The sequence below is a fragment of the Rhinoderma darwinii genome, chromosome 4 (genome assembly GCF_050947455.1).
Source record: "Rhinoderma darwinii isolate aRhiDar2 chromosome 4, aRhiDar2.hap1, whole genome shotgun sequence".
Taxonomy (NCBI): Eukaryota; Metazoa; Chordata; class Amphibia; order Anura; family Rhinodermatidae; genus Rhinoderma; species Rhinoderma darwinii.
Window position 1 is genome coordinate 205,137,982 of NC_134690.1, and position 11,345 is coordinate 205,149,326.

Genomic DNA, 11,345 nt, shown 5'->3' on the forward strand with positions numbered 1-11,345 from the left:
GTGTGTGACTGGAGAACGGGTGAAATATGACATGTGATTAATGTCTTAAGGCTGTGTGTATTGTCCTGGCCAAAAGTTTTGAGACTGAAACTAATTTTGGTTTTACAAAGTTTGCTGCTTCAGTTTTTATAGTGGCAATTTGCATTAACTCTATATTGTAATGAAGAGTGATCAGATGAATCGCAGATAATTGCAAAGTCATTCCTTGCCATGAAAATTAACTTAATCACTAAAGCCCTATTTCCATAGCATTTGAGCCATGCCACAGAATGACCTGCCAACATAATTTTAGTGAGCTTCTCATTAGCGCAGGAGAAAGTGTTATCGAGGCAGCTGATATCACTCGGTCATGCTGATTGAAGAGCAGACCGGTTGCTTTAACCCCTTAGTGACCACCAATACGCCTTTTCACGTGAGTCACGAAGGGGCCTTAGGCTAGGCTGACGCCTTTTCACGTGAGCCTAGTCTAAGTCCTGCACGGGTCTCCCGTGCAGGCTGGAGCCGGGGCTCAGCTGTCTGATGACAGCTGAGCTCCTGCTCCAACGCCCGCGATCGAAGTTTACTTAGATCGCGGCCGTTTAACCCGTTAAATGCCGCCGTCAATAGCGACCGCGGCATTTAACTTTGTTTACAGAGGGAGTGAGCTCCCTCTGTCACCCATCGGCGGCCCGCAAATGCAATCGTGGGTCTTCGATGGGGTGTCATGGCAGCCGGGGGCTTGATAAAAGCCCCCAGGTCTGCCCTGGACATATGCCTGTTAGGACGCGCCGGAGGCACGTCCTAACAGATTGGCTGTCACATTTACACTGACAGGCAATAATGCTCTGGTATACAAGGAAACACATGCAGTCATCATTACTTTGCATCAAAAGGGCTTTAAATGCAAGTACATTGCTGCTTGTAAGACTGCCCCTGAATAAACCATTTATCAGATCATCAAGAACTTCAAGGAGAGCGGTTCAATTGCTGTGAAGAAGGCTTCAGGGCGTCCAAGAAAGTCCAGCAAGTGCCAGGACTGTCTCCTTAAGAGGATTCAGCTATGAGATCAGTTCAACACCAATTCAGAGCTTGATCAGGAATGGCAGCAGGCAGGTGTCCGTGCATCTGCACGCACAGTGAGTCGAAGGCTTCTGAAGGCTGGCCTGGTGTCACAAAGGTCAGCAAAGAAGCCACTTCTCTCCAAGAAAAACATCAAGGACAGACTGGCATTCTGCAGGAAGTACAGGGATTGGACTCCAGAGGACTGGGGTAAAGTTATTTTCTCTGATGAAGCCCCCTTCAGACTGTTTGGGACAACTGGAAGAAGAATTATCCTGAGAAGAAAAGGTGAGCACTACCATGAGTCCTGTGTCATGTCAACAGCAAAGCATCCTGAGACCTTTCATGTGTGGGGCTGCTTTTCATCCAATTTTGAATAAGAACGCTTTCATAACTAAAGAATGGTATCTAAACATCCTCCAAGAGCAACTTCTCCCAACGATACAGGAGCAATTTGGTGATAAACAATGCTTTTTCCAGCATGATGGAGCACCATGACACAAGGCAAAAGTGATAACTAACTGGTTTGCTGAACGAAACATTGAAATTTTGGGTCCATGGCCAGGCAACTCCCCAGATCTCAATCCCATTGGGAACCAGTGGTGAATCCTCAGAAAGCGGGTGGACAGACAAAAACACAGAAATTGTGATAAACTCCAAGCACTGATTAGGCCAGAATAGGTTGCCATCAATCAGGATTTGGTCCAGAAGCTGATATCCAGCATGCCAGGGCGAATTGCAAAAGAAGGGTCAACAATGTAAATATTGATTCTACATAAACTGGATGTATTTGTCGAGGCTTAAAAACTGATGAAATTATTATAATTGTAAATGAGTATACCATAGAAACATGACAAAAAGTTCTAAAACACTGGAGCAGCGAACTTTGTCAAAACCAAAATTTGTGCCAGTCTCAACTTTTGGCAAGGTTTGTAGTGCCGATATTTGGCCACTTTTGGCTGTACTGCCGATGAGGGGATACTGTGTATCCCACCAGTCATCCAGATGAGAGAGGCACCATGTACTAATTCCGTTTCTGTTCCAATTTCCTCTGGACATTAATAAGGGTACATGGTGTGCTTTTGTATAAAATAAATGTGACACTTTGCTGTGTGCCGCTAGTGAGTCATCCTTTTTTACAGCTGTATCGCTGTATAATACCAAATAATTAGACCGGTATTGTAGAGGGGACGCTGCAATTAAACTGTAGTATATGACTTACTCAATGATAATTCAGTACTTTTATCTTCTGACTTAAGGAAAACTCCTCTTTGCTATGTATGTATTAAATGTCATAAATACAATATTACTTTAGTTATTTCGTTAAGTCCTGTGTATTTCAACTGTGTTTTTTAGGTTTGAAGCCCAGTTTATCCTTTCCGAACCTAGTGAATCATGGGTTGGACAAAAAGGCCAAATATCGTCTTCCCTTCTTACAGAGGCCTTAGCACGAAGTAAAGAAGATTCCACTGTTTTGATTTGTGTCTGTGGTCCAAATGATTTTGTTGACCAAGGATTAAGGTAATTTTATGAAGCAACCCTGTTAAACTTTGTTATTGCGGTGACTGGCACAAATGAAACAAACTACTGTGGTAACCAAAAATGCTCACTTAGGCCACAAGTACATTACCATCTTTCCTCTTTTCTCCCCTCTGCTATACCGCTGTATTATAGTTCCTTGCCTGCTTTGGACAATTTCTACTTGTTAGAAGGGTCCATTGACAATAAGCTGATCAGCTGTCACCTGTGGGAAAACCATTGGAGATATTATGCATTACATAGTGCTCATTCAAATGAAATGGTTGTCTACGTAATCCAGGACAGGCCTCATGCGTACGTCCGTGCAGTATTTACAGTCCGTAAATAGTGCACGAATGTGACGAGTGTCACCCGCATTTGCAGACCGTGCTCACAGTAATAAGTATGGGAACATGGTCCGTAATTGTGAAAAATAAGACATGTCCTATTTTTTGCGGGCCATTTCTACAGCCCTAACACACACCAATAAAGATACGGGAAGGTGTCCGTGGCCGATAGAAATGGATGGTTCAGTGTTTTATCTGCAATTACGGATCCGTAATTACAGATAAAAATTACGGTCATGTGCATGAGGCCAGAGAGACGCTCTCCACTCTGGCTAAGAGATAGGGATTCTGAACATAGGATTCCCCTCTATTAACTCAAAATTCCCTAATAGGGTATAGGAAAATGGGTTTTCTACTGGAACTTTTTCATCCTGTATTTAATTACTTTTTTACATTTCCTTAGGGGACTTCACAATGCGTTCTTTTAAAAGGCAATAATGCGTTCATATACTAAGTATACCAAAGCATTATAGAAGCTGTCATTGTAAAAATAACAGGAAATCTATAAGGCCGCCTGCTACCGACCCGGCTGTTTGTACAGAAAATGTTTTATACCTTTCATATGCATCCTGACCTTCTATTGGGGACCGTGACCTGGGAATTTTATCAGCAAAGTTTATACCTTCTTGTGGGGGTTAAGGGTGAAGAATGTGTGATTCCCTTAGACTCCACATTCTAGGTTGGTTAGTCTGCACCCGACTCAATAACCGTCTCAGTCATTCACTGTCCCTGCCTGCTGCCATACTTCCCCTGTGCTAGAGCGCAACTCCACCGAAAGTCTGCATGGTGTGGCTGAAGTCTGTTCTCGCTACGTTGTGCTACTCTGCATCAATGTCCCTGAGACGTGAAACTAATTTTGACTACGCTAGTCCTGCACTGGCATCCAGGTACACTTGGTACACTCTACTGTAGCATAATACCAAGCATTGTCAATTACATTCTGTGGCACATGAGTGAGTGTGAATTATAGCTGCAGACTAGGACCAAAAGTTGCAAGAAACATCAACTCTCATATGTGACTATTGTGTAACACAATACTTTTCAGTAGGCTGCGACATATGGTTGTCTTATAGATATATCCCGGATGTGAAGCCATAGATATCATGTGCTCTTGCCAAGTCAAAGAAGGCAGATAATTTCAACACTAGAAATTAAAGTTTCTGTAGTTATGCACAACAAATAAATGTACCTGTAAAAGCTCTTAGTATAAGCTAACAGGCTGTTATCTCCTACTCCTTCCAGGTAGGTCTACCCAAGAATATGTTTTGTGCATATTCTGATGTCGAGCTGAAGATGCTCCATTTAGAAGCCAAAATAAAATATGCATATAATGAAACAGAATTAGAGTAGAAATGAGGAAATAAAAGAGAGAAACGGCAGGTAGTATATGGAGTAACTATTATATAAGAATTTATAAATCTATAAGAAGTGAGCATTCTATAGTCCTTTGAAGATGGTTATAGGCTGTACAATTACAGTGTAGGAGTTAAGTAGTTGATAAATCTTAAAAGCCGTATTATTACATTGTTATATATATATATATATATATATATATAGCTCTGAGAGGCGAGGGGATTGTTACATTGCAGAGGTATTGGGTGTTTCGAGGATGGTTGTGTATGTGAAAGGAGAAAAATCATGTAGCCAATAAAAGGAGAAATTAGTGTTTTTATTACTGTGGGAATAATTTTTTTTGAGTTTAAAAATGCTATTTGAACAGATGTTCTGAGGGTGTGAGCAAACCCCATTAGGCTATGTATATTCCATAAATAAAGGTTGTATCCGTAAAGTGCCTTTTGAAGTAATTATATCTACTTCACTAGGTAGTGTAGTTGATAGATAATAGCATTTAAACAACTCTGGTGGAATGTCGCCTGAACTGTGTTTTATTTAAAAGGGTACTTCCAGGCACCCTTGGACAACAGGCAGCTCCCATGGCCACGTTTCCCAATCAACTTTTGCCAGTAGATCAGCGGCATGACTGAAAGTACCCTTTAAATGTGTTAACTGAAAGGGAACCTGTCACCTTCCTTTTTTTCTTAATTATTTACTCAGTTTAATAGTCATATTTACCTTTTCTTCCTTAACCCCTTAACGCACCATGACGTAACTGTACGTCATGGTGAGCAGTAAGTTCGCGCACCTTGACGTACAGTTACGTCAGTGCTTTGACAGTTAACCGCCGCGCGGCGCTACACCGCAGCGGCGGTTAACTGTGCAGGGTGTCAGCCCTGCTCTCCCCGTTGCCGATCAGCGGCCTGTCGCCGCTGATATCGGCAGTTAACCCCTTAATTGCGGCGCTCGACTTTGAACGCCACAATTAAGGTCTTTAGCGTTGATCGGCAGCCCCCATGTGAAATCACGGGGGCTGGCGATGGTACCCATGGCAACCGGACGCCAGACAATGGCTTCCGGGTTGCCATGTACAGAAGCCTATGAGGACCACCCCGAGGGTGGTCGTCGTAGGGTTCCTGTCAGTGTGACTGTCACGTCACAATGACAGTTGAAATGCATTACACTACGTGTGTAGTGTAATGTATTCCAGCAGCGATCAGAGCTGCAAGTCTAAGTGTCCCCAAGTGGGACAAGTGAAAAAAGTAAAAAAAAGAATAAAAATGTTTTAAAAAAAGTGTAAAAATAAAAGTTATAAGTGACATAAACAAGAACTGCTTTTTTTCCTATAATAAGTCTTTCATTATAGGAAAAAAAATGAACACGTAAAGAAAAAGTACACATATTTGGTATCACCGCGTTCGTAACGACCCCAACTATAAAACTATAATATTATTTTTCCCGCACAGTGAACGCCGCAAAAAAAATAAACGAAAAACAATGCCAGAATCACTATTTTTTGGTCACCACCCCTCACAAAATATGTAATATAAAAAGTGATCAAAAAGTCGCATGTACGCCAAAATAGTACCGATACAAACTACAACCCGTCCCGCAAAAAACAAGCCCTTACACAGCTTTTTTGACTGAAAAATAAAAAAGTTTCGGCTCTCAGAATACGGTGACACAGAAAATACATTATTTTCTAAATAAGTTATTTTATTGCTCAAACGCTGCAAAACATAAAAAAACGTATATACAAATGGTATCGCCGTAATCGTACCGACCCGCAGAATAAAGTATAATAGTCATTTATAGCCCAGGGTAAACGCCGTCAAAAATAAATAAAAATCATTGTCAGAATTGATGGTTTTTGGTCACCTGGCTTGCCGAAAAATTGAATAAAAAGTGATCAACAAAATCGCATGTACCCCAAAATGGTACCAATGAAAATTACAGATTGTCCCGCAACAAATAAGCCCTCACACGGCTCCGGTGGTGAAAAAATAAAAAAAGTTCCGGCTCCCAGATTATGGCGATGCAAAATGTGCAGAGTGTTCCAAAAGTGGATAAGATCGGGCACCATTTATCAGTGCGACACTGGCCACATATCTGTGGATTATTATTTATTTACCCCATTGTTATACCCTCTTATTATGCCCCTGATGTACTCTGCCCAGCCTACATGTGCCCCAACATTATAAACTGAAATACCAGCAAAACGCCAGAGCTACTACCAAGCAAAATATTCGCTTCAAAAGCCAAATGGCGTACCTCCCTTCTGAGCCCTACAGCGTGCCCAAACAGCCGTTTATGTCCACCGATATGGCATCGTACCAAAAAATGGTACCAATAAAAACGACAGCTCGTCCCGCAAAAAATAAGCCCCCACACCGCTCTATTGACAGAAAAATAAAAAAGTAGTGGCTCTTGGAAAGCGGGGAGGAAAAACGAAAAAGCAAAACATGAATCAATTCGTAAAGGGTTAATTACTTTCTAATGAAAAAACATTTATGACCACATGTGGGGTATTGCCGTACTCGGGAGAAATTGCTTTACAAACAATTCACATTTTTGTGGAAATAATGTTGATATTAATTTTCACGGCCTAATTCTAATAAATTCTGCAAAAGACGTGTGGGGCCTAAATGCTCACTATACCCATAGATAGATTCCTTAAGTGGTGTAGTTTCCCAAATGGGGTTACTTTTGGGGGGCTTCCACTGTTTCGGTCTCTCAGGGGCTTTGCAAATTCGACATGACACCCAAAAACATTCCAGCTAAATTTGAGCTCCAAAAGCCAAATAGCGCTCCTTCCCTTCTAAGCCCCGGTGTGGGTCCAAACAGTAGTTTATTACCACATATGGGGTATTTACGTAATCAGGAGAAATTGTTTTACAAATGTTGGGGCGTTTTTTCTCCTTTATTCCTTGTAAAAATTAAAAATGGCTACCTTTTTTCAGAAAAAAAAAGTAGATTTTCATCTTCACATACTAATTCAAATAAATTTAGCAAAAAAACTGTGGGTTCAAAATGCTAACTATACCCATAGATAAATTCCTTGAGGGGTATAGTTTCCAAAATGGGGTCACTATTGGGGGGTTTCCACTGTTTTCTTCCCTCCAGTGCATTGCAAACGCGACACGGCACTGAAAACTATTCCAGCAAAATCAGAAATCCAAAATCCAAATGGTGCTCCTTCTCTTCTGAGGCCTGCTGTGGGTCCAAACAGCAATTTATTACCACATATGGGGTATTGCTATAATCGGAAGACATTGCTTTACATATGTTGGGGTGTTTTTTCTACTTTATTCCTTGTAAAAATTTAAAATTTCCTAATTTTTTCACAAAAAAAGTAGATTTTCACCTTCACATACTAATTCAAATAAATTTAGCAAAAAAACTGTGTGTTCAAAATGCTAACTATACCCATAGATAAATTCCTTGAGGGGTATAGTTTCCAAAATGGGGTCACTTTTGGGGTGTTTCCACTGTTTTGGCAGCACAAGGCCTCCTCACACCTGACATGGTACCTAAAATATATTCTAATAAAATAGAGGCCCAAAATCCACTAGGTGCTCCTTTGCTTCTGAGGCCTGTGTTTCAGTCCATGACCGCGCTAGGGCCACATGTGGGGTATTTCTAAAAACTGCAGAATCTGGGCAATAAATATTGAGTTGCATTTCTTGGGTAAAACCTTCTGTGGTACAGAAAAAATTTATTACAAATGAATTTTTGAAGAAAAAAAATGAAATTTGTAAATTTCACCTCTACTTTGCTTTAATTCCTGTGAAACGCCTAAAGGGCTAAAATACTTTGTGAATGCTGTTTTGAATACTTTGGTGGGTGCAGTTTTCAAAATGGGGTGATTTATGGTGACTTTCTAATATATAAGGCCCTCAAAGCCATTTCAGAACTGAACTGGTCCCTGAAAAAATTGCCTTTTGAAATTTTCTTGAAAATATGAGAAATTGCTGCTAAAGTTCTAAGCGTTGTAACGTCCTAGAAAAATAAAAGAATGTTCAAAAAACGATGCAAACATAAAGTAGACATATGGGAAATATAAACTAGTATGTCTTTTGTGTGGTATTACTATCTGTTTTACAAGTAAATACATTAAAATTTAGAAAAATGCTAATTTTTGCTAATTTTCTCTAAATCTTGGCGTTTCTTACAAATAAATATTGAATTTAACGACAAAATTTTTTCAGTATCATAAAGTACAACATGTCACGAGAAAACAATCCCAGAATCGCTTGGATAGGTAAAAGCATTCTGGAGTTATTACCACATAAAGTGACACATGTCAGATTTGCAAAAATGGGGCTGGTCCTGAAGGCCAAAACAGGCTTAGACACTAAGGGGTTAAAGTTAGTGTTCTACTTTAAACACAATGTTGTTTTTAGGTCCAAAATATATCTTTACTGGGGTTGGCGCTCCAATTTTTCCTATATACAGCTTTAAAGAGGCTCTGTCACCACATTATAAGTGCCCTATCTTCTACATAATGTGATCGTTGCTGTAATGTAGATTACAGCAGTGTTTTTTTATTTAGAAAAACTATCATTTTTGACGGAGTTATGACCTATTTTAGCTTTATGCTAATGAGTTTCTTAATGGGCAACAGGGCGTGTTTTACTTTTTGGCCAAGTGGGCGTTGTGGAGAGAAGTGTATGACGCTGCCCAATCAGCTTCATAAACTTCTCTCCATTTACACAGCACATAGCAATATAGCTATATCGCGATGTTCAGCCACATACACAAAAACAGTGTCCTGACAGTGAATATACATTACCTCCAGCCAGGATGTGATGTCTATTCAGAATCCTGACACTTCGCTAACGTTTCTGTGAGATTTACAGCAAGTCATATGTAATCTTGTTTTAAATGACAGTTTACATTGTAATCTCGCGAGATTACGCTTGCCTTGCTGTAAATCTCACAGAAATGTTAGCAAAGTGTCAGGATTCTGAATAGACATCACATCCTGGCTGGAGGTAATGTATATTCATTGTCCGGACACTGCAGTAACGTTAGTGTCTGTGTATGTGGCTGCACATAGCGATATAGCTATATCGCTATGTGCTGTGTAAATGAATGTAGAGAAGTGTATGACGCTGATTGGTCACTGATTGGTCAGCGTCATACACTTCTCTCCACAATGCCCACTTGGCCAAGAAGTAATACACGCCCAGTTGTTCATTAAGAAAGTCATTAGCATAAAGCTAAAATAGGTCATAACTCCGTCAAAAATGATAGTTTTTCTAAATAAAAAACACTGCTGTAATCTACATTACAGCGCCGATCACATTATGTAGAAGATAGGCCATATAATGTGGCAATATAGCCTCTTTAAATCACATGCTTCCGTTCACACAGTCAACGTTAAAGGGTCTGTTTGGACTAACCCTTTTTTGGTAGAAGGGTCCCTCAACGATAAGCTGATCACAGGGTGTCCTGCTGCTTGGACCTTCAGCATTCATCTGTAATCTTAGTGGGACCAGTTCCTATGTAGCATTACACAGTTCTTGTTGAAATCAATGTGCTGTATGTGTAATGCACGTAATACATCCTCCCGGGAGAGAGCTGGTCTTTGCATCCATTCTCTGCTCTGAGGGTCCTGAACGATGGACCCCTCTATTGCCTATTAGGGTATTTGAGAGTGGATTTCTTTTCATATGTGAGAAAAAATTGTCAACTGCTACTATGGGGAGTTTAGGAGCTTACTTCTTAAGATGTATTCTAAAATTAATCAGTTACAGAATTTTGTACCTATTTTGATGAAAAAAAAATCAGCATTTTTGGTTACTGTTGCAGGTACTATATGTAATGGGTGGCAATGTAAACATTTACACTGGAAAGTCTTTAGGGAAACCGTTTTTGTCTGCGTTGCTTTTAAAATAGTAAACTCCCAGGGAAATAACACAAGATAGAAGAAATTGAATAGCCTTTGGCAAATGTTTAGGGATGAGAGAAGAAAAATAAAAACTGTATATACGTTTTATATTTTTGAATACTGGTAAATGATACAATTTATTAAAAAATTACTTTTGACATTTTATATTTTGTATATTTTTGTAGGTTTCTAGAAGATCTTGGCTTTCCCAAAGAAGAAATCTTTGTTTTCAGGGAATAACTATTGTCATAGTTTCATTAACCAGCTCATCAGATGTCGATAAATGTCTATCCATCTTCGGTGCTATTCACTATGCATAACCACCATCATGGAAAGAAAAATGAATCAAATTGAGACTTATTTGCTATATTACGTTCTTTTTCTTATGGTTTAGATACAGCGATTATTATATCATTTAAAATGTGTATTATATTACAGTCCTAATAGATACCTGGAAACTGATTTTCAAATATCTTTCATTTTTTGTTTTATTTTGAATAGGTTATATATAAATTATTATTTTTATTGTAAATATCCTTTACAATAAATAAACTTTGGTAACGATTAATTTTCAGGTCCATTATTCAGCATGTAACACTGCTTTCAAAATTTATTGCAACCCTTTGTGTTGTCTTTTTTTTACCCATATTTTTTTAGGGTGTGCTGTTTCTTCCAAAATTCTTTTCTATTTCTGGTGCTCTTTGTGAATACATATTTAAATTAAAATGTCTTTCGGGGGATTTGAGTATGTTTTTGTTGGGGTATATACTACTTTATCTGAAAAGTATTTAAAACAGTCCAATATTTTAATAAAAGGGAGGGTTAATATAGCTGACTATTATGGGGATTGAGGGTGGTTAGTGTTACTATTAAAGAGTATGTTCAAGAAGTGCTTACCTGTGTGCAAACGCATCTGTTTTATACTGTAACAAGCACTATTGCGTATCCAAGGAGAAGGCTTTGATATAGTTATCTAGCTTGGATCCTCTTCCTGAGCATTAGGACAAGGTATATAATAGAACATTTCATCCTGTCCCCATTTCAGCGTATGCATCACTATTTTAATAAAGTGTAAAATCCTTTTAAGAAAAAGTTCCTGGCACTATTGTACGGTGGTGCTGCTTAGAGTAGGTTTCCAGACCAATGAATATTTTAGAAGCACTCAAAACACACTTCACTAAGCTTAATTATTTGTTTAATGAGTTTCAAAATAT

At 39.2% G+C, this 11,345-nt stretch overlaps 1 protein-coding gene across 1 annotated transcript in view; it reads left to right on the forward strand.

The window, feature by feature from the left end:
* The window catches only part of CYB5R4 (cytochrome b5 reductase 4), a 269,520-nt gene extending 258,892 nt beyond the window's left edge, over positions 1–10,628 (forward strand). The window contains exons 15-16 of the mRNA XM_075862092.1: positions 2,395–2,559; positions 10,317–10,628. Of these exons, the coding sequence (XP_075718207.1) occupies positions 2,395–2,559; positions 10,317–10,371 (220 nt within the window). The 3' untranslated portion in view covers positions 10,372–10,628. The remainder of the gene's footprint in view (positions 1–2,394; positions 2,560–10,316) is intronic.
* The last annotated feature ends 717 nt before the right edge of the window (positions 10,629–11,345 follow it).